This window comes from Eumetopias jubatus, unplaced genomic scaffold (genome assembly GCF_037043125.1).
Source record: "Eumetopias jubatus isolate StellerSeaLion01/CBP00866 unplaced genomic scaffold, mEumJub1_p1.0 scaffold_16, whole genome shotgun sequence".
Classification (NCBI taxonomy): Eukaryota; Metazoa; Chordata; class Mammalia; order Carnivora; family Otariidae; genus Eumetopias; species Eumetopias jubatus.
In genome coordinates this window covers 7,764,200-7,787,882 of record NW_028274822.1, presented here as the reverse complement: position 1 = coordinate 7,787,882, position 23,683 = coordinate 7,764,200, and the positions used below count along the sequence as shown (strand labels likewise).

At 40.5% G+C, this 23,683-nt stretch overlaps 1 protein-coding gene across 1 annotated transcript in view; it reads right to left on the bottom strand.

Annotated features, from left to right (window-relative positions):
• Positions 1 to 23,133, bottom strand: part of RTTN (rotatin) — a 160,544-nt gene extending 137,411 nt beyond the window's left edge. Inside the window, exons 1-10 of the mRNA XM_028103002.2 lie at positions 23,089 to 23,133; positions 22,570 to 22,757; positions 21,531 to 21,708; positions 20,672 to 20,761; positions 18,254 to 18,344; positions 16,959 to 17,073; positions 15,880 to 16,030; positions 11,531 to 11,696; positions 9,179 to 9,360; positions 6,336 to 6,451 (exon numbers count right to left, since the gene is read on the bottom strand). Coding sequence (XP_027958803.1) covers positions 6,336 to 6,451; positions 9,179 to 9,360; positions 11,531 to 11,696; positions 15,880 to 16,030; positions 16,959 to 17,073; positions 18,254 to 18,344; positions 20,672 to 20,761; positions 21,531 to 21,708; positions 22,570 to 22,757; positions 23,089 to 23,119 — 1,308 coding nt within the window. The 5' untranslated portion in view covers positions 23,120 to 23,133. The remainder of the gene's footprint in view (positions 1 to 6,335; positions 6,452 to 9,178; positions 9,361 to 11,530; positions 11,697 to 15,879; positions 16,031 to 16,958; positions 17,074 to 18,253; positions 18,345 to 20,671; positions 20,762 to 21,530; positions 21,709 to 22,569; positions 22,758 to 23,088) is intronic.
• Positions 23,134 to 23,683: the final 550 nt, after the last annotated feature.

Sequence of the window (23,683 nt, the reverse complement as noted above, 5' to 3'; positions counted from 1 at the left end):
TTGCAAACACAAAACCAGCCCTACAAGAAATATTGAAAGAGGTCCTCTAAACAAAGAGAGAGCCTAAAAGCAGCACAGACCAAAAAGGAACACAAACAATATACAGTAACAGTCACCTTACAGGCAATACAATGGCACTAAATTCATATCTTTCAATAGTTACCCTGAATGGAAATGGGCTAAATGGCCCAATCAAAAGACACAGGTTATCAGATTGGATTAAAAAACAAGACCCATCGATATGCTGTCCACAAGAGACTCACTTTAGACCCAAAGACACCCCCACATTGAAAGTGAGGGGGTGGAAAACCATTTATGATGCTAATGGACACCAAAAGAAAGCTGGGGTGGCAATCCATGTATCAGACAAATTAGATTTTAAACCAAAGACTGTAATAAGAGATGAGGAAGGACACTGTATCCTACTTAAAGGGTCTATCCAACAAGAAGATCTAACAATTGTAAATATCTAGGCGCCTAACATGGGAGCAGCCAATTATGTAAGGCAATTAACAACAAAAGCAAAGAAACACATTGACAACAATACAATAATAGTGGGGGACTTTAAAACCCCCCTGACTGAAATGGACAGATCATCTAGGCAAAAGATCAACAAGGAAATCAAGACTTTAAATGACACACTGGACCAAATGGACTTCACAGATATATTCAGAACATTCCATTCCAAAGCAACGGAATACACATTCTTCTCTAGTGCCCATGGAACATTCTCCAGAATTGATCACATCCTAGGTCACAAATCAGGTCTCAACCGGTACCAAAAGATTGGGATCATTCCCTGCATATTTTCAGACCACAATGCTTTGAAACTAGAACTCAAGCACAAGAGGAAAGTCGGAAAGAACTCAAATACATGGAGACTAAAGAGCATCCTACTAAAGAATGAATGGGTCAACCAGGAAATTAAAGAAGAATTAAAAAAATTCACGGAAACCAATGAAAATGAAAACACAACTGCTCAAAATCGTTGGGATGCAGCAAAGGCAGTCCTAAGAGGAAAGTATATAGCAATACAAGCCTTTCTCAAGAAACAAGAAAGGTCTCAAATACACAACCTAACCCTACACCTAAAGGAGCTAGAGAAAAAACAGCAAATAAAGCCTAAACCCAGCAGGAGAAGAGAAATAATAAAGATCAGAGCAGAAATCAATGAGATAGAAACCAAAGGAACAGTAGAACAGATCAACGAAACTAAGAGCTGGTTCTTTGAAAGAATTAACAAGATTGATAAACCCCTGGCCAGACTTACCAAAAAGAAAAGACAAATGACACAAATCAACAAAATCATGAATGAAAGAAGAGAGATCACAACCAACACCAAAGGAATACAATTATAAGAACATATTATGAGCAACTATATGCCAGCAAATTAGATAACCTGGAAGAAATGGACGCATTCCTAGAGATGTGTCAACTACCAAAACTGAACCAGGAAGAAATAGAAAACCTGAACAGACCTATAACCACTAAGGAAATTGGAGCAATCATCAAAAATCTCCCAACAAACAAAAGCCCGGGGCCAGATGGCTTCCCAGGGGAATTCTACCACACATTTAAAGAAGAATTAATAACTATTCTCCTGAAACCGTTCCAAAAAATAGAAATGGAAGGAAAACTTCCAAACTCGTTTTATGAGGCCACCATTACCTTGATCCCAAAACCAGACAAAGACCCCACCAAAAAGGAGAATTACAGACCAATATCCTTGATGAACATGGATGCAAAAATTCTCACCAAAATACTAGCCAATAGGATCCAACAGTACATTAAAAGAACTACTCACCACAACCAAGTGGGATTTATCCCTGGGCTGCAAGGTTGGTTCAACATCCACAAATCAATCAACGTGATACAATATATTAACAATAGAAAGAACAAGAATCATATGATCCTCTGAATAGATGCAGAAAAAGCATTTGACAAAGTACAGCATTGTTTCTTGATCAAAACTCTTCAGAGTATAGGGATAGAGGGTACATACCTCAATATCATAAAAGCCATCTATGAAAAACCTACAACCAATATCATTCTCAATGGGGAAAAGCTGAGAGCTTTTCCCCTAAGGTCAGGAACGTGGCAGGAATGTCCAGTAACACCACTGCTATTCAACATAGTATTAGAAGTCCTAGCCACAGCACTCAGACAACAAAAAGAAATCAAAGGCATCCACATCAGCAAGGAGGAAGTCAAACTCTCACTCTTTGCAGATGATATGATACTGAATGTGGAAAACCCAAAAGACTCCACCCCAAAACTGCTAGAACTCATACAGGAATTCAGTAAAGTAGCAGGATATAAAATGAATGCAAAGAAATCAGTGGCATTCCTATACAACAACAAGACAGAAGAGAGACAAATTAAGGAGCCGATCCCATTTACAACTGCACCCAAAACCATAAGATAACTAGGAATAAATTTAACCAAAGAGGCAAAGGATCTGTACTCAGAAAACTATAAAATACTCATGAAAGAAATTGAAAAAGACACAAAGAAATGGAAAAACGTTCCATGCTCATGCATCGGAAGAACAAACATTGTGAAGATGTCAATGCTACCTAGAGCAATCTACACATTCAATGCAATCCTCATCAAAATACCATCCACCTTTTTCAAAGAAATGGAACAAATAATCCTAAAATATGTATGGAACCAGAAGAGACCCCAAATAGCTAGAGGGATATTGAAAAAGAAAAGCAAAGCTGGTGGCAGCACAATTCCGGACTTCCAGCTCTATTACAAAGCTGTCATCATCAAGACAGTATGGTACTGGCATAAAAAGAGACACATAGATCAATGGAACAGAATAGAGAGCCCAGAAATGGACCCTCAACTCTATGGTCAACCTATCTTTGACAAAGCAGGAAAGAATGTCCAATGGCAAAAAGACAGTCTCTTCAACAAATGGTGTTGGGAAAACTGGACAGCCACATGCAGAAGAATCAAACTGGACCATTTCCTTACACCACACACAAAAATAGACTCCAAATGGTTGAAAGACCTAAACATGAGACAGGAGTCCATCAAAATCCTAAAGCAGAACACAGGGAGCAACCTCTTCGACCTCAGCCGCAGCAACTTCTTCCTAGAAACATCGCCAAAGGCAGGGGAAGCAAGGTCAAAAATGAACTATTGGGATTTCATCAAGATAAAAAGCTTTTGCACAGCAAAAGAAACAGTCCACAAAACCAAAAGACAACCGACAGAATGGGAGAAAATATTTGCAAATGACGTATCAGATAAAGGGCTAATACCAAAAATCTATAAAGAACTTATCAAACTCAACACCCAAAGAACAAATAATCCAATCAAGAAATGGGCAGAAGACATGAACAGACATTTTTCTAAAGAAGACATCCAAATGGCCAACAGACACATGAAAAAGTGCTCAACATCACTCGGCATCAGGGAAATCCAAATCAAAACCTCAATGAGCTACCACCTCCCACCAGTCAGAATGGCTAAAATTAAACAAGTCAGGAAATGACAGATGTTGGCGGGGATGCGGCGAAAGGGGAACCCTCCTACACTGTTGGTGGGAATGCAAGTTGGTGCAACCACCCTGGAAAACAGTATGGAGGTTCCTCAAAAAGTTGAAAATAGAGCTACCATACGATCCAGCAATTGCACTACTGGGTATTTACCCCAAAGATACAAATGTAGAGATCTGAAGGGGTACGTGCACCCCAATGTTTATAGCAGCAATGTCCACAATAGCCAAACTGTGGAAAGAGCCCAGATGTCCATCGACAGATGAATGGATAAAGAAGATGTGGTATATATACACAATGGAATATTATGCAGCCATCAAAAGGAATGAGATCTTGCCATTTGCAATGACATGGATAGAACTGGACAGTGGTATGCTGAGTGAAATAAGTCAATCAGAGAAAGACATGTATCATATGATTTCACTGATATGAGGAATTCTTAATCTCAGGAAACAAACTGAGGGTTGCTGGAGTGGTGGGGGGTGGGAGGGATGGGGTCGCTGGGTGATAGACACTGGGGAGGGTATGTGCTATGGTGAGCGCTGTGAATTGTGCAAGACTGTTGAATCACAGATCGGTACCACTGATACAAATAATGCAATTTATGTTAAGAAAAAACAAAAAAGAAGAAGATAGCAGGAGGGGAAGAATGAAGGGGAGTAAATCGGGGGCGAGATGAACCATGAGCGAGGATGGCTCTGAAAAAGAAACTGAGGGTTCTAGAGGGGAGGGGGGTGGAGGGATGGGTTAACCTGGTGATGGGTATTAAAGAGGGCACGTTCTGTGTGGAGCACTGGGTGTTATGCACAAACAATGAATCATGGAACACTACATCAAAAACTAATGATGTTAAAAAAAAAAAAAAACTAATGATGTTAATGTATGGTGATTAACATAAAAAAAATTTTAAGTGAAAAAAAGTTACAAAAAGATGCTCAGCTTTATGCATACAGAAAAACAAATTAATACTACATTGATATATCATATCTCACTTATCAGAATGGCAAAAAATGTGAGGTTTGACTATAAACCCTACTGCTGAGTGTGTAGGAGAAAACACATTCTAATAAACTGCTGGGGAGTGAATGAAATGGTATAGCCATAAAGGAGAATGCAACAATATCTATGATTTAAAATGCATTTACTGGGCGCCTGGGTGGCTCAGTTGGTTAAGCAACTGCCTTCGGCTCAGGTCATGATCCCAGGCTCCTGGGATCGAGTCCCGCATCGGGCTCCCTGCTCAGCAGGGAGTCTGCTTCTCCCTCTGACCCTACCCCCTCTCATGCTTTCTCTATCTCATTCTCTCTCTCAGATAAATAAAATATTTAAAAAAATAATAATAATAAATAAAATAAAATGCATTTACTTTTTCAATTTAAGTATAGTTGACACACAATGTTACATTTAGTTTCAGGTGTACAACACAGGGATTCCACAACTCTAAACTTTATGCTATGCTCAAAAGTGTAGCTACCATCTGTCACCATATGATGCTATTACAATACCATTGATTATATTCCCTATGCTGTACTGCTGTACCTTTCATCCCCATGACTTAAGACATTCCATAACTAGAAGCCTGTACCTCTCACTCCCCTTCATCCATTTTGCCGGTCCCCACATCCACCCTCCCTCTGACAACCTTTTTGATACAGGAATCCTACTTAAAGAAATCTACCCTAGACACACACTTACACATGTATGAAATGACATATGCATATTATTCATATCACATAATTCATATTAGCAATTGAGTCCAACAATAGGAGACTGGCGAATAAACACACACTGAGACACTCGTAGCCTATAAAAGAGAAGGATGAACACCTCCACATATGGACATGAAAAAATCTCCATACCCATTATTCCGTGCACATGGGATATATTTTTAAGTTGTAAAAACAAGATGTAAAACCGCATGTGACATACTACCTCCTATGTAAGACGTGGGAAGAGCAATGAGAATCTACATGCTTACCCGCTTATGTTTGCAAAAACTAAAATAAAAATGGAAAAAATAAACCAGAGAACAGGATGACAGGGGAACGTCTCTGAATTATATGTTCACGAGGAGAAAATAATTCCCAAAAGTAAAAACAAATATAACCGTATAATAAACTATTAACAGAGAAAAGAATTCTTTCAAGTGACTTTGAGGCACAGTTTTTTGACTGTATATTCTTTTCTCTTTTAGGATTTTATTTATTTATTTGAGAGAGAGAGAGAAAGTACATGCAAGAGAGAGCTTGAGTGGGGGTAGGGGCAAAGGGAGAGAGAGAATCTCAAGAAGATTCTACTTCTTGAGAAATCTTGAACTTTATCGGTTATTGACCACAGTGATACAAACACTACTATTCTGAAATTACTTAGTATGTGCTGAAGGTTAAAGCTAATGAGCAATTATGTTGATATTGCTAAAAAACAAGATTTTCTATGAGCAACAGTACAAAATATGAGCATGGAAATACAAGTTTAAAATCAGAAAAATAGCAATCTGAACTCTTTTTTTAAAATACGTATTTCCTAGTTCAATTACTAAAAGAAAAAAAAATGATATGACAGTAGGTATAAAGGACCCCTTTGGCCTGTTCTTAGTTTCAATATATATCCCCCATTAAAAGTAACCAGAATCAAAAATTAATTAATTAATTAATTAAAGTAACCAGAATTTCTAGAGAAATGGCCTATTCCAGAATGCACAAAATAAGCCTGGGACATAGTGGGTGGAAAGAAAGCTTTCAAAGATTAATGAGATGATGAAACCACCTTAAAAGGATCAAAATAAAATACTATTTACCATATCCCAAGGAAAACACTGATTCTCACCATATCTATAGCAAAAAGACTGCTGTCATCCCAGACATCTTCTGAAATTGCTTCACCAATAAGTATCATATCCTCTGCAAGCAATTCCAGAACTCTTATTATCATTTGTCTACTACCTAGGAATATAAACAGGAGATAAGAAAAAATGTTAACTTTAAACGAACAGCTAGATATCATACTGCTCAATCCTCTAGTCAGTCATGCCCCCAAACTCCTATTTCTCTTTTTATTTTTTTGATGTCTTTAGAATCACTGAGAGAGACGACTAGGGAAGTCATGCTCTATAACCACCATTAACCCCTCTGTTCCAATCACAGTACTATTTAACCACAACAAATCCAATGTGCTCATAAGTGAGAAAGATATTCAAAAAGAAAGTAGCAAAATCTAACTAAAAACGCTGTGAGGTTGATTAAGATTCTTCTAATTCAGAGACCTTCTGTATTACATGTAATATGTGACAAAGCACCAGGTTAGGTTTAGAAAATGCATTCTGTGAATCTCCTATTTAGTGCTAGAAGGCTTAACCCTCGTCAGAAGTATTACACCACACCTGAGCGGCCAGGGAAGCTGAAATTCCACTGGACCAACTAAAGTAATAAACGTGCATGATGGCGTTTGCTGAAGAACCTTCAAGAAAATCCACCTGAAACAGGTTCTCAAGCCTCTATTAACTTAAAAGTCTATAAAAATTCCAAAAGAGGGGCGCCTGGGTGGCTCAGTCAGTTGAGTATCTGACTCTTGATTTAGGTTCAGGTTATGATGTCAGGGTCCTGGGACTGAGCCCCACATTGGGCTCCCTGCTCATCAGGAAGTATGCTTGAGGATTCTCTCTCTCTCTCCAACGCCCCCCCCCGACCCGCCCCCTGCTCATATGCACGTGCGCTCTCTCTCTCTCTCTCTCTCTAAAATAAATAAATCTTAAAAAAAAAAATTCCAAAAGAAACTGTTCTGTCACACCCACCAAAGCAATCTCTTCTCCAGAGAGACAGAATAACAAAGGAACTCTACTATCTGTAAGGTGAACATTCAATCAAGACTTCCCTGTCCCACATACCAAAGGTCAATTTCCAATGAATAAAAGTAAAACAAACTACCAGATCATAAAAGTCTAGATTAACTGTTCCATTAGAACAGCTGGAGCAAGTTCTCTTAGAAATCTCTTATGATATTGAACAATTACAAATTATGCAATAATTTATCACAAAAGGGCAAGAGAACATTTAGAAAATTTTATGTACCAAGATATAACTTTATAATTATCAATCGGACTTTTTACAGCAAATTAAGAAAGGTTAAAAGAGAAATCATTATATCTAAAACTGTTCTTCTTAGTATACCATGCAAACATATATACTTTATGATGTCAAAGTTCAGCCTTTCTTTTATTTCACATTACTAGTACATGAATTAATATGTGCTTCTAACTCCTGGAAGCACAGTTATTCAGTCAGTTATAAGTTAGGGTTATTTGGTTTTCCTCAGGATAAAAACATTTTTAACACTTCCCAAATATAGACCCCCATCCTGCTTCCCTCCCCACCACCTCCAAGCAGGCAAAAATAAGACACAGTGCTTGAAGAACCACTCAAATAGGACAGATTCTTTATTGAGCCAGTATAAACCATAAAACACATATCTTGTTTATCTTGTATTTATATCTTGACAAGTTTATCAACTACTGAAAATGTACAGAGTTAGAGAATAAAAAATCATTACTGTTTCCAAACCTTCAGAAGGCTTCTGAAGCCTACTGGCTTCAGAAGAACCTTGGTTCAAGCCTCTGTTTTAGCTGTTTGACTTTGGATAAGCTTCTAAACCACTCTAAACCTCAGTTTTCTCATTTGTAAAATGGGGATGAAAGTAGTAACTACCACTTATGGAAAGATAAAATGGATAGTGAGAGGAATGCGTGAAATCACGCACACAAAGCCAGAACTGCTGTTCTAGTCCTAGACTCTGTCAGATATTGGCCATATTTTTATTGTTCCTATCACACTTTACTAAAATTACAACTGCATTACAATGTACACTTAAATACATCTTTGCAGATTTACCCAGCACATTTGAGAGAAGAAGCAATTCCAGAATGTTGGGAGGTTGTTTTGAGTTTGGGGTTTTTTTTAGAAAAAGAAATTACTGCAAAGGTAGGAATCCAATTTGGGGTTTATTTGTTTTTCACATGTTTCATAGCTTAACTACAAACAGTGGGGAGACTGAACAACTGAGAGCAACTCAAAAAGTTTCCGGAGACTGAACAACTGAGAGCAACTCAAAAAGTTTCCGAAGGGCAAAAGCCAAAGATTTTTTACCCTGGTCTATTCATGCTGGCCCACCTTCTCTAACTTACTCCGGCGGCATTGTTTCTTCAGTGCTGACATTTAGCCATACAGAAGTGGACTCCTGTGCAGTTAAAAGCCATGAATGGAAGGGGATACTCTATCCAAACAATGCTCATGGCACCCACATTTACTTAGGAGATAATAAGACTATATTAAGTACTTAAAAATTTGTATCCCAGGGGCACAAGCATCTGCCTTCGGCTCAGGTTATGACCCCAGGGTCCTGGGATTGAGCCCCTCATACTGGGCTCCCTGCTCAAGAGGTGAGTGTGCTTCTCCCTCTGCCCCTCCCCCTGCTTGTGCACGCACTCTCTCTCTCTTTCAAATAAATAAATAAAATCTTAAAAAAAAAAAGAACAAGAAGAATTTGTATCCCAAACGGTAAGTAAATACAGATTCTAAATGTCATAACATAGGCGAAAAAAAGAAAAATAAAAGTCCCTGAAAACAGACAAAACAAAGACAAATTACATAAAAAGAACCACAACTTCAAAAACTAACCTGTTCTTAAGAGAGGAACTGCTGATTCCAGAATAGAGACACAGAACTGGGGAAGACTGAGCTGCTGGAACTGTAGTTCCAGAGTGTCTTCAGTCTCTAGCTCTGGCAGATCTATGTGAACCACATCCAAAGGTGAATGCACAGATATCCGAGAGTTCACAGGAGCATGACTACTACTTCCACTGTAAAATAAAGGATAATCCTTGAATGTGGAAACAGCCCACAAATAGGTTTCCTGCCTCTCTGCTGTCTGGCATATTAGAAGCTTCACATTAGGCACAACTACATAGCTTCATGCAACAATCCTGGTCAGATTTGAGAAACACAAATTTATAAGATTAAATTTCATAAAGATGACTCGAAATTGTAAATGAAACCAAAAATGCATTTATATATTGCTTTTCAAAATGACGTTCCTGAAATTCCTGTAAGAGCAATCAACATTAGCACTAATAACTCATTCATTTCTAGAGAAGAGCAAGCCAATTCATAACAAAGTTCTTCTGTAATCAACTTATAGAGGCAAAACTAAATCGTTTAGTCCCTAGATTTTCACCAAATGTTCTAAGTAAGCCAATGTTAGCAACCGAAGAATGCTAGAAAATGCCAGAAAAACATGAGGAGAAATGCATTACTTCACTTAGTACATTCAACATCACATCATGATTTTGAAAATATACCAAAAAGTGGAACATCCCGTCTTTCTTGGCTTTCTTCATAAAAAATTCTTACCTCAGGTGTCAAGTGATGGGGTGAGGATAAAGTGTTAGAGAAAGGGCTGAACCTCACATTTACAAATTTTTGACTTTTAATATTATCCATAATTGAAGCTGAATCACAGATACACTAATGCTATTGAACAGGTAAAACTCCAAAAATTAAATATATGTTTTGTCATTTCTTCAATTTCAACATCCCAAAATATGAAAATGAGGTGGGCTTCTCTCAAACTCTAAAAGGCTCCGTGAGGAACGTGCTCAGTGAGGAGTGAAAAAGCATACACAGGCAGCACTCTAGATACCACTTAGAGAGTGAGACAGAAAGGCTTTCTAAGAGTAAAGAGAAAGGCTGTGTCTGCCCGACACCAGCTCCTACAGAAGGATTAGGGGCACAGGCTCTCAGATCATACTGTCCACACCTCTGCCCTCCTCTTTACCAACTGTATAAACTGGGGTAAGACTCACTGCCTTTCCAAACCAGGTTTGTCTGTGAAATGACGATGATGGGAATACCACTGCTATTACAGGACTGTCAGGAGGACAGCTAAAGGAGATAAAGCATGTACGGCACTTGGCGTAACACCAAGCATGCAGCCAGCACGAATCAGTGAGAGCCTGTAGCAGCAGCAGTGTCACGAGTGAAAATCAAGCCAAAAACGAGTGTTCATTTCGCTGAGCATTTATTAAAACACCACCAAAGGAGAAATTAGTATGTTCATAAGATGCCTGTAGCCTAAGGATGAGGTAACACACAAACACCACGCCAATCCCCTTAAGCAAAGTTAATATATAAAAATCTGTATTTACACAAGTAAAATATCGTAAATTGTGCATCTTAAAGGAATCTTTGTTTTATAGTCGTGAATCATTGTCTTTAATAAATACTGATGCATTTAAGTTATGATTAGACTTACAAATGTGGGTTTAAAATATCATCAAAATGTATCTATCATTTAAAGCTACGCTTTTAAACTAGATCGCATTTCATTTGTGGCTGATGAAAACAATTTAAGAGGTCAGAATTTTCATTCCTTTTTTAACGAAATAGAAAACGGAAAATATAGTTCACTATGTAGCATATGGAATCAAAGTACTATTTTGTGGACATCTTGTTTTGGCAGGGACACACACACAGCTGTACACACACGCACACACACACAGGTGTACACGCACGCACACACACAGGTGTACACACACAGGTGTACATGCACGCACGCACGCACACACAGGTGTACACACACAGGTGTACGCACACACACAGGTGCACACACGCACGCACACACAGGTGTACGCACACACACACAGGTGCACACACATGCACGCACACGCAGGTGTGCACACGCGCGCACACATGCGCGCACACAGGTGTACACGCACGCGCACACACGCACACAGGTGTACGCGCACACGCACACTTGCACGCACACATAAGAGCGTATGTCTGTGTCCAGAGCGTTGCACTGAATGTAGCATATTTCTTACTGCAGGTCGTGGTCCCACAAGTGTGACGCGCGCCGGTTCGACCCGAGGCCAGCACTCGTGGTGATGTTCCGAAAGGCGAGACAGACGCGACCGGCAGCCGGCCCCCGGCGCTAAACAGCGCGCACGCACGGTCCCCGGCTGCCGCGCTCACCTGGAGGCCGCGGCGTCCCAGTCCTGGCCGTCGCCTCTGGGCCGCGGGCCCGTGCGCCCAGCCACCGAGGGCCGCGGGCTGCTGCCTCCCGGAGAAGGGTTCCGCGCGGGGTCGCCGACTCTGACTTCATGACAGTAGGACAAAGAAGAATTGGGGGAAACTGCGTCTGGGGGAAAAGAACGAAATTAGCCCGCACTAGTGACAAATGACGATGATACAGCTTTCCTGTCATCCTTCCCAAAGACCTCAATGAAGTAAGACAGTGGAAGCACGTCTACCGGGGTGAAGGTAAGACAGTGGAAGCACGTCTACCGGGGTGAAAGCAAGGCAGTGGAAGCACGTCTACCGGGGTGAAGGTAAGGCCGTGGAAGCACGTCTACCGGGGTGAAGGTAGGGCCGTGGAAGCACGTCTACCGGGGTGAAGGTAAGGCCGTGGAAGCACGTCTACGGGGTGAAGGTAAGGCCGTGGAAGCACGTCTACCGGGGTGAAGGTAAGGCCGTGGAAGCACGTCTACCGGGGTGAAGGTAAGGCCGTGGAAGCACGTCTACCGGGGTGAAGGTAAGGCCGTGGAAGCACGTCTACGGGGTGAAGGTAAGGCCGTGGAAGCACGTCTACCGGGGTGAAGGTAAGGCCGTGGAAGCACGTCTACCGGGGTGAAGGTAAGGCCGTGGAAGCACATATACCGGGGTGAAAGTAAGGCCAGCCCCTTCCGCGAGCACCTCCGCAGCACGTCTACACTGCTAACTGCCTACCCTGACCACGTGCGCCTTCTAGCCAGCATTATCGACTCACCACGTTCAGGACTGCCGAGGCAGAGTAACGGGCCACTGCCCCGCCCAAAACTCTACGAGAACCCTACCTCAAACTACATGTGAAAAGAACTCAAAAAGTAAACCTACATACAAGTTAAAACCACAAAGCTCTTAGCAGAAAATACAGAGGTCAGTCTTCAGGCTCTTGGATTGGCAAGACATCCTCAGACATGAAACCCAAACCAGGAACAAAGAAAACAAAGATAAACTGGACTTCATCGAAATCAAAAACTTTTGTGCGTTAGACATTATCTGACAACTACAGAAACTGACAACCTACAGACTGAGAAAAAATATTTGCAGATCATGTATCTAAAGAGGACTTTATAACCAGGGTATATAAAGAACTAAAACTCAACAAGAAAAAACAAACAAACAAAAAAAACACAAAAAACAAAAAACCATGAGCACCTGGGTGGCTCAGTCAGTTGAGCTTCCAACTCTTGATTTTGGCTCAGGTCATGATGTCAGGGTCATGAGATCAAGTCCCACCTCAGGCTCCGTGCTCAGCAGGGAGTCTGTTTGAGACTCTCTCTCTCTCCCCCTGCCTCCTTCCTCCCCACCCCCCCCCCGGCGCAGCCACACGCTCTCCCTCTCTCTAAAATAAGTAAATAAAATCTTAAAAAAAAAAAACCACCCAATTTAAAAATGGGCAAAGGACTTTAAAAGACATTTTTCCAGGGGCGCCTGGGTGGCTCAGTTGGTTAAGCGTCTGCCTTCAGCTCGGGTCATGATCCCAGGGTCCTGGGATCGAGCCCCGCGTTTTCAGGTTCCCTGCTCAGCAGGGAGCCTGCTTCTCCCCCTCCCTCTGCCTGCCTCTCTGCCTCCTTGTACTCTATCTCTCTGTCAAATAAATAAAATCTTTAAAAAAAAAAAAGACATTTTTCCAAAGAAGATATACAAATGGCCAGTCTGCACATAAAAAGTCACTACGAAATCACTAGTCATTAACCAGTAGTCTTTAAGGAAATACAAATCAGAACCACAATGAAATACCACCTCACACCTACTAAGATGACTATGATTTTAAAAAGGGAAAACAGGGGCACCTGGGTGGCTCAGTTAAGCATCTACCTCCAGCTCAGGTCATGATCTCAGGGTCCTAGGATAGAGCTCCGCAGGGAGCCTGCTTCTCTCCCTCCTTCTACCCCTCCCCCCTGCTCGTGCTCTCTCTTGCATGCTCTCTCTCAAATAAATAAATAAAATCTTTTAAAGATAAGTAAATTAAATTAAATAAAAAGGGAAAATAACAAGTGTTGACGGCATGTGGAGAAAATGGAAGCCTCATAGGTTGCCAGTGTGGACAGCCACTGTGGCAAACAGTTTGGTGGTTCCTCAGACAGCTAAATGTAGAATTGACATATGACCCAGCAATTCCACTCTTAGGTATATACCCAATAGAACTAAAAACAGGGGCTCAAACAGATATGCGATATTCACCAAAACATTATTCACAAGAGCCAAAAGGTGAGAACAACTCATGTGTCCATCAACAGATAAATGAATATGCCATACAGTGGAATATTATTTATCCATAAAAAGGAATGAAGTCCTAACACACCTGAAACATGGATGAACCTTGAGAACATGATACTCAGTGAAAGGAGCCAGACACAAAAGGACAAATATTGTATGACTCCACTTGTATGAGGTCCCAAGAACAGACAAATTTAGAGACAGAATGTAGAGGAGAGGTTACCAGGGGCTGCAGAGGGAAGGGGACATGGAGAGCATGGCGACACAGTCACAGATCTTCTATTTAGGGTGATGGAAAACATTTGAGAACAGATAATGGTGATGGTTGCACAAGAGTGTGAAAGCAATTAATGCCAACAAAATTGCACATTTCTAAATGGTTATGATGGCAGATTTTATGCTATACATATTTTACCATAATTTTTTTAAAGAATTAAGTAAAATAAAGGCATCTGCAGAGGGAAAAAGAAAGCTCTCCAAGAGCTTCTCACTGCACTGCAAAGAAAATATGAAACGCTTCCCAAGATCTATAAATCCCTATACACTTTGGCCCCTGGCTACCTCTCTGATCTCACCCCATCCCCTCCCCCTCTCTGCTCCCCATTTCCCAATTACTGCACTCCACTCACACGCCAGCCTGGCTTTCGTTCCTCAGGCATGTCACCCCATTTCCAAGGCCCCCGACCCTCCAGGAATACTGTTTCTGCAACTCTTCAAGTGGATGGTTCCTTCTCACCCTTCAGGTCACCTCCTCTGAGAAGCTCTCCCTGCCCATCCTATCCAGGTAAGCCGCACTTCCTGGTGACCTTCGGTCACATCACCCTTCCTATTTCCTTTGAGCACTTCTGATCTGAAACAAACTTGTTTACTCGTCTACTACCTGTCCCCAACCTTGTCTCAGATCAGCTCAGAAGGGTGGGGACCTTAACCAGTGTTCAGTGTTATACCCCCTAGAGACTAGAACATCAGTTGGCATATAGTTGGTGATAAATAAACATTTAATACATGAATAAATCTTGAAAAATACTATTTTTATCAACATTGTGACTCTTATTCTGATGAAATATGGGGCACCTACAGCTCTCTGTCTTCAGTCATTTGCCAAATGCTCTAGCTCAAGAATGTTAATGAGAAACCCTATACCCTCTGAGATCTATAATAAAGTTAATGTACAGCATAAGTATTCAAGTAGTACAGGATCAGTGAAACTCTGAACAGAATGGGGATTAACTGTGAAGCATGATGACAAATCACTGTAATTTAATATTCAACTTTCAATGCATTAAGTGCACAGAATTCCTAAGTTATAAATACTGTTTTGACGAAGCCAGTCTAGTGCTCTATTTGGCCATTAGGTGGTGCTTTTTCCCTTAAAAGTCTGGCACTGCTATCATATGATAAATAACTACATCAGAAGTTGCATAAAAGTAGTTTTCATAAAATACAAATCGGGGACACCTGGCTGGCTCAGTCGGTAGGGCATGCAACTCTTGATCTTGGGGTCATGAGTTCAAGCCCCATGTTGGGTGCAGAGATTATTTTAAAATAAATAAATAAATAAAATATACCAAAAGTTTAAAAAAATGTATTTATTAAAAAAATACAAATTATTTTTCAAACAAAACAATCTATTAATACAAGTAACTTCATAATGCCCATGGTCCCACGTGAATAGCTGAACTCAGAATTCTGGTCCCTAACTTCCAACACTGTATGCATAAGAGAAAAGAAAGACATCTTGCAAATGGCTCTTATCAAAAAAAAAGAGGACGGATTGAACGGAGCACTGGGTGTCATACGCAAACAATGAATCATGCAACACTACATCAGAAACTAATGATGTAATGTATGGTGATTAACATAATAAAAAATAAATAAATAAAAAGGGGACGGGATCAGGAGTGGTTCTGTCATTCACGTACTTAGTTTTCAAAGATGATCATTTAATTACATTTAGGAATGAGGAGTTTATGTTGTGAAAATTTATAAAGTGTAACAGGGAATACTCAGAAGAATCTGTAAATACCACCAGTGACTAATGAATAAATAAACATAAATACCTTGTTTACTAGAGAAAAAACCCGGATCTCGGTGAAAGTTAAGTCTGTTTCTTAAGGATGTGCACAGCTGCTGCAAGCAAGACACTGACTGTAAAGCCAGGCGATGTTTTCCGTCTCCTCCAAAGGCCAGTTTCAACAGAGATAAAAGGCTCTGAAATAAAGAAGAGAGCAATGAAAATGATCCAGGGAAGGTGGATGTGGAGTTTAAGTAAGGTCAAATAAATAACCGAAGGAAATAAAATAACTTGAAAGGTATATGTAAAACCAAGAAACAAGAAATAGGCAAAAATGACTTAGCATAATGCAAGAAGACGGGACAAAACAAGAAAATAAAATTTAACTAGACTAGTCAGTGTTTGTTATATCTAAAATCTGATGGCTGAGTACCTATTCCGAGAGAACACATGAATTATTCCCCATTCAGAACATTAAGTTACACAATACTTTTTAAAAATCACAGCGAACCTTCGGCATCTCAAACAGCTAAATCATTTTGACACCTTTTGGCACCTAACAGCTTTTCCTCTGCTATCTTTGGACAACTGCAACAGTATGTATTAATAGTTTCCATTCAGAGGCATCCATTCCCAGCCCTGGGATTGATGAGTGAGGCTGTGGATATGCCACGACCCCAGACCCGGGATCCCAAGCTCTACTGTATAAACCAATAGACTAGATTGCAAAGAATCCATCTAAACTGCTCACTACCACCTATTTCCACAGCATCTAGCACTGTGCCTTACACATCCTAGACACTCAAAAAGCAATGCTATTCTCAATATTAAGAAGAGTTACTGCTGCCCAACCTCAATTTCCAAAGTTTATTCTTCTCTTTAGGTGACCGATAAAAGGTAAATTCAAGGTGGCCAAACTGGACCTGTATGTGTCAAATGAGACTACCTCCTAGCTGAGGAACTACCACTATCCAAAGAAGTAAGACAGAAGTGGTTTCAGGAACCAAATAGTTCATTTTTTTAAATACGGTAAATTCCTTCCCAAGGACTCCTACTTTGCAGAATTTGTTTCACTATAAAAAGTTCTCTATTTCAAAATCTAAAACAATTACAGAGAATACATACCTGAACAATTTTTGGCCTTTGAAGGAAAATTTCAGCAGGAAAATCTTGCATGATTACATCCTTCAATAGTTCACAGGTGTTCCAAATTAAAGTGTGGTTACTACTTCTTAAAGAGCTACCAAAAAATACATACATAAATAGATAAATAGCATTATTTATTTTTAAATAGAGTTTATCTATACAGGATTGTAAGTAATCTAGTGGCATAATGACTCTATCAACAGTTCTTCAGGTCTCAGCTGAGATTTCACTTCCCCTGGGAAGCCTTCCCAGATCTTTTCCCTAATCAAGAACTCTGGGGTAGGTCCTACCTCCATATGCCTACATTTGGTACTAAGGCAACTGCACGTTGACTTTCTATTCCCCACTAGACCCTCCTCAAAGGCAGGCACTACACAGTATCCACCAATTTATGCCAAGACTATCACAAAGCTACAAAATGAAATCAATGAAGTCAAAGGGCACAGAATGCAATGAAATCTGCTAAATGAATTAAGAAGACAGAAAATGTAATAGCAAATACAGAGTTAAATTCTAGAAATTAAGTTCCTTCTAGTGAATCAAGCTGGGATTCTCCTCTTATTCCGAACGGAGCACACCCCTCACCTTCTCAGGCAATATATGCCCTCCTAGGGATTCAGCAACTGTTTACCTCCCACCCCAAGAATCCATAGCCCTCTCTCACCCCAGCTCCAGTCCACCACCCACCATCCAGAGGTGTGTCCTAGAAATCATATCTCTTCCCTGAGACCTGACTCAGAGCTGACATCAAAACCACCCCTGCCCCTTTCCCACGCGGACTCTACCTCTCCAATATGTTGTTCCAAGAGAATTTACTGATGCCATTGAAGTGCCAGCATCAAAAACCATTTAACAGCATCCAGCTGTTTATCTAGTCCTAACTCTAGCAAGTTGGTCTTTATATTGTCAACTGAATATACTGTCCACTAAAAAAGACTGCATTTATGCTTAATTTTTTCCATTTTTATTAACTAAGGGCATAAGCAATGGCCAATCGGAGAATCTGGTCAATAAGAGATGACTCATGCCACCAAGAAGTATACAAGATTCCAACCACAAAAACAAAACAAAACAAAACCTTGATGTGTAGCCAGATAATGGCAAATAGGAATTTTCTGACTTGCTTTTTGAAACTGAAAATCATTCATATATTCCCATTACTACCTTTCACAGCCACTTAGTATCTTTTTTCCTGGTGAAAATGTGCAGTAATAGCAACCAGATTTAACGGCTATAAATGAACCAAAATACCTGACACACATCAGGTAGCATACCTTTCATTAGAGGAGAGAACATGTCTATCCGTTGTAGTCAGAGGTAGCCAAGGAAATGTAGAAAACTTCAAACACTTCACAGTCTGATTTACTGTTAATGGAACAGCAAAATTTAAGGGATCAAAGGCAATGCTGACAGACTCACAATGTTAAGAGTAAGGCTTCACCCTTAAAACAGGTCCTCAAAGTAATATCTTACAGTATAACTTTGACCAAACAAGGTCAGCTGCAAATTTGTTCCCTAACATAACAAAGCGCTGTTTTCATAACTTACACAGAACCATATATTATTATTAGAAGGGCATTAAATACAAACTAATATTGAATGACATTTAAAGCTTCAATTACATTTTCTATTTTACCCTGTTGCTAACCAGAACACAAAGCTTAAATTTAACATAAAAGGAACTGGCATTTGAAGATCTTTAATTGTAGAAATTAAAAATGACAAACATAATCATATACTATATTTAATTAATTTAATTTAACACCTAAATGGTGTTAGATGTTTAAACCTCTTTGAAGATGACCTGAAGACCATAAGGTTGAAGATCAAATATCAGCACTCAAGATTAAAAGAAATCTGAGAAACCAACAGTTTTAAACTACCCCGTTCCAATTATTTTTTAACAGATCTCATATTGTACAAGTTAAGGTGGCAATGCTGAGAAACAGTATCTAGTATCTACATAAACCCTTCCAAGTGGCAAATATTCTTTCTGCCAAATGCTTTGAAAAGAGCATGAAATCGGTGAATATAAATAACAGCATTATTAAATTACCAAATACAGCACAGTTGTTTCTTTCAAAAGTGCTAAGACCCGGGGCACCTGGGTGGCTCAGTTGGTTAAGCATCTGCCTTCGGCTCAGGTCATGATCCCAGAGTCCTGGGATCGAGCCCCGCATCGGGCTCCCTGCTCAGCGGGAAGCCTGCTTCTCCCTCTCCCACTCCCCCTGCTTGTGTTCCTGCTCTCGCTGTCTCTCTCTCTGTCAAATAAATAAATAAAATCTTTAAAAGAAAAAAAACAAAAGTGCTAAAACCCAAACAGGATTTACTTTCTAACAGAAAAGTAAAAGGTGTGTAGGACAGACTTATACTGCACTCAAAAAGATGTGTCCAAAATAAGCCATATTGTCAACCCACAAACTGCAACTCACATAAAAAAATATTACCATCTCAATGGTCCCTAATGTTTTCCACAGCTGCACTCAAGTGCCCACCTTCCCAGCCCTGGACATATTCTCTCCCTTCAGATGTCTCTCACTGTCACTCAATGAAGCCTCTTAATCATAAACACAAAGAAACTACCATCTCAAAAACAGAGGCTCCCTAACAAGTGTAACAAAATTTTTACAGAAAGAAAAGGTAAAGTATTTCAACAGCTAAACAAGTTTTCAGTTCTTTCTTAGGCTGTTATTCAACCAGAGGGTTTCTAAGGAAGCATTTTAATAATGGAGGGCTTCCAAACGGAGTTAAACTGAATACTTGACATAAGCAGTTATACCCTTGGACACAACCTTTTCATTTCAACTGTGCAGGCAATAAACTGTTAGGTACATGTTTACTTGATTATTCCCTAACTGCATCACCTCTGGGTGATGGTTTTATCCTTCTAAGCCTCAGTGCCTTCATCAGTAAAATGGAGATAGTAACAATATCAATTTCACTGGAACTCCAGTGAAGATTCATTCAGAGAATACACACTGAGTGCCTAGTAAGTTTTTGGCATTGTTCTGCTCACTGGGGATAAAGCACTATTCACAGCTATTATTAAGCTTATAACCCGGGAGACAAAAAGTGGTAAATAAATACGTAATTTCAGATTATGATGTATGTTAGGAAGAAAACTAGACATAGACAGAAAGTGATCACTGGCTAGAGACCTCAGGAAGGTCTCTCTGAGGAGGTAACATGTGAGCAGAGACACAGCCAGACATGAAAAGACCTGGAAGAGATTCCAGGGAGAGAGAGAGAGGTCTAAATCAGAACTCTTCAATCAACTGGATGCTGGGATAAAGATAAGTGAAGAAACCCAAATGATCCTGAGTCTTTGGCTTGAGTAACTGGATGAACAGTACCACTTAGTGAGCTGGAGAATAAATACCATGACATCTATATAGTGCATGGCACCGTTCCTGACAAATCTGTGTTCAGTAGGCCCTGAGTACTACTGCCACCCTCACCACCCACCTCCAGAGTTGCTCAAATGCAGTTAGACCATTTAGACTCTACATCCTAAACTAATTTGAGGAAACTGAAACATTCAGTTCAGTGCTGAAACATTCAAGTTGGACCACAATATGTCTACAACAACGAAGAAAAGTACATTAATTTCTGATTTACCAAGTCAACAGGATCTACTTCTCTCTCTCTCTCTCTCTCTATACATATATATATATATATATATATATACACACCCACTGGTCGTGGAGACGCTTCCATGTGCTGGAAATTACTTTTGTATGGAGGAAAATATCCTATTAAGATTTCAGGTTGTTGTGGCAATTCTGGAAAGAAAATATATATTACTGTATTATTGGTTCTTTATTTACTAAAAGTGAAATTTACTCTTTTCAAATATTAATGTTTTCTCTTAAGTTTTACAATCATTTTTAAAACTAGAAAAATAACAGTAGGTTTTTTACCTGCAGTCTTCTTATAGAGGAAAAAAATGTAAATGCTGAGCCAGTTTTTAATGGGGGGGTCCCCTCCCTTTTAAGATTCAGCAAATCCAACTATTTGTTGGAATAAAAACATCCATAATGTACATAAAGAATCTGTTACAAAGTATTTATTCAAGGGCTCATCTCTGCTTCTTAGCCCATCTCCCTTCTCTCTCTTACTCCAGTTATGTAGTTCCTGACCACTTCAACCTTCAGGAATCAAGCACTATCTTTCAGTATCTTTGACAATTCTCTGTCACATGTGATTACATATTCAGCAGTTCAGTTGCAATAAGAACGGGAAGACAATGTTGTCATTATTGTTATTGTTGAAAATGTGTTGTTATTGTAGAAGTAATCTGGCAAAGTAGTCTCAAAAAAGAAAATCTCTGGCATCTTTTAGGCCCCTTGATCAAAAAAGCAACGGATACAAATGTATCCTCCTCTGAATAACTGTAGAAGGCGGGGAAAAGGTCAAGCTCATGTAAGTTAATGCGAGAAAATGATCTTTTTTTTTTTTTTTAAACCTAAGGTCCCTTTCCTTAGAATTAACCACTAAAACCAATATATTTCTATTTTAACAGAATGCATCACATTGATTCCAAAGAGTTACCAGTTTGTTTGGTTTGGTAAGATGCAGAATATAATGCAGCATCTCCTGAAGGAAGAATAAAAAGTCCATCCAGAATGCCATCAATTTCAGCCTGCAGATTCGGCTCCACATTAGAACGAAGTTTAGATAAGAATTCGACTGCACCAAGATCAACCAAATGCTGGACGGCTGGGGGATACTGAAATAAGAAGAGGAGAGTCTTGAGAATAACCATATATATCAAAATTTCTACACTCTGTCTTACAGCAACAAAAACATAAAATTATTTTTAGGATTCTAGACATCCCTTTCTTAAAAAATCTCACATTGATATATGTAAAAGTAAATAACTTCCCTGTATAGCACATAGATTTACAGACGTACATAAACCATGTGATAACACTTATGACAGAAAAGCCCAGACATTAAGCACTAGAAATGCACACTATAAACTCCTGTTTTTACTTATTAAATGGATTACCTCTCTCCACCGACTCTCACCCTATCCTCTCCAGTCGAAGAATGCCAAGGTAATAATCTCCTATGACTGCATAGTGACTTAGTTTTGAAAGGTTACACTTGCACTCTTGACATTTAGCCCTGACAACTACTCTCAAGACAGGCTGAGGAACATAAATCTGAAAAACAGATATGGAAAACGCCATTTCACATACTTGAGGTATTTATTAATCACGGTCTGTACCATTAACTTTAAACATGTTCTCTTTCATACAGACACATCTAATTATTAATATGCAAATAACAGAATAAAGAGAAAAACAGAATGACAAATATCAACTTCCAAAGATGGTTCCAAAAAATCAGAACACGCCAAAACTCAGAAGTTCTGTTATTTCAGAGAGCACAGTAGAGATAATGTGAGATTCAACATTACAAATAAGAGAAAAGGAAGTTGAGCATTATATACCCTGAGGAACGAAAACTCAACATCTCTCGTTGGTTAGGGAAAAAGTTGTAATTATTTAACTTTCAAAAAAATGCTACAATTAAATGGCTACGACACACTCGCTCTTCGGAGTTTATTTCAAAATGATCCTACCTTAACCAATCTGTTCAAAAGGCCGAGAACCTCTTCTTTCATTGGAACAGACGGGAAATTGAACCATTCCAGCAAATGGAGAAAAAGGAGCCTCTCCTGAACTAGGTCGTCGCAACAGACCAAGTTGTGCTCAACCTTGCAGAGAACACTCCTGAGCGCGCGTTCCCTGATCTCGGCCAGCTGATGACCTGTCAAAGTACAGCACACTGAGCTGTTGCCCAACTCCAGGGAGACGCCCACCCGGCATTTACCCTTCCGCTCATGTACGCTGGGGACGAGGGCAGGGTGAAGAGGGAAATAAAGCAAATTTTGTTCACAGGCGGGCCTCTGCTCTTTTCGGGACGCGAACCGCGGAGTTTACACCAAGTCCGAGATGGGTTCCCGGGGGCTGCCCCGGCGAGGCCAGGATCAGCGGGAGCCCTCTCGGGGTGGACCGGCCGCGAAAACGTTACACGGCCATTCTTAGCAAGTGGCCACGACAGAAGGGTGACTGCAGCGAGGGGCAACTCAGCCTGTTACCGAGTTTCCTGAGGAGCCCCGTCAAGACCATTTCGTCCCGCTCAATCAGCCGCCGCCGGAGAATTAAACTGCCGCGCCACAGCGTCCGTGTCCAATTAGTGTCCCCATGGAAACCCGGCCGGTCGGGCTGTTGAGTTCCGCAATGCAGCAGAGAACCACCAGACGAACGGGAAGCACCCCACGAGCTGCTGCAGGGCCCCACGACTCCACAGAAGCTTACAGTCTCTCTGTAATTACTACTACGCAGTTCCTAGACAGTAGTCTTTGCCGTTAAGAACCGGAAAGAATGAGGAGACAAGTGGGAGTAGAACCCGCCCCGGCCGCGGTGCACGTCGGGAGTTGTGGTCTTCGCCCACTTGTGCTCCCCTCCCGGAATTCCGGACCCGCCACTGCACCCACCTTCCTGAGGTTCCGGGATCCCAGCGCGGGCTCCGGCGCGGGCTCCAGCGCGGGCTTGCAGAAGTCCCGGCAAAGCCGAACCTGGCCCTGCGAAGTCGCTCTGGCCCTGCCCATCAGAATTCCCGGCTCCCCGAACTTTCCAATTTACAGTGCAGAGTTTGGTTGGGTTTGGATTTCCGCACATCCTCAACCGCCC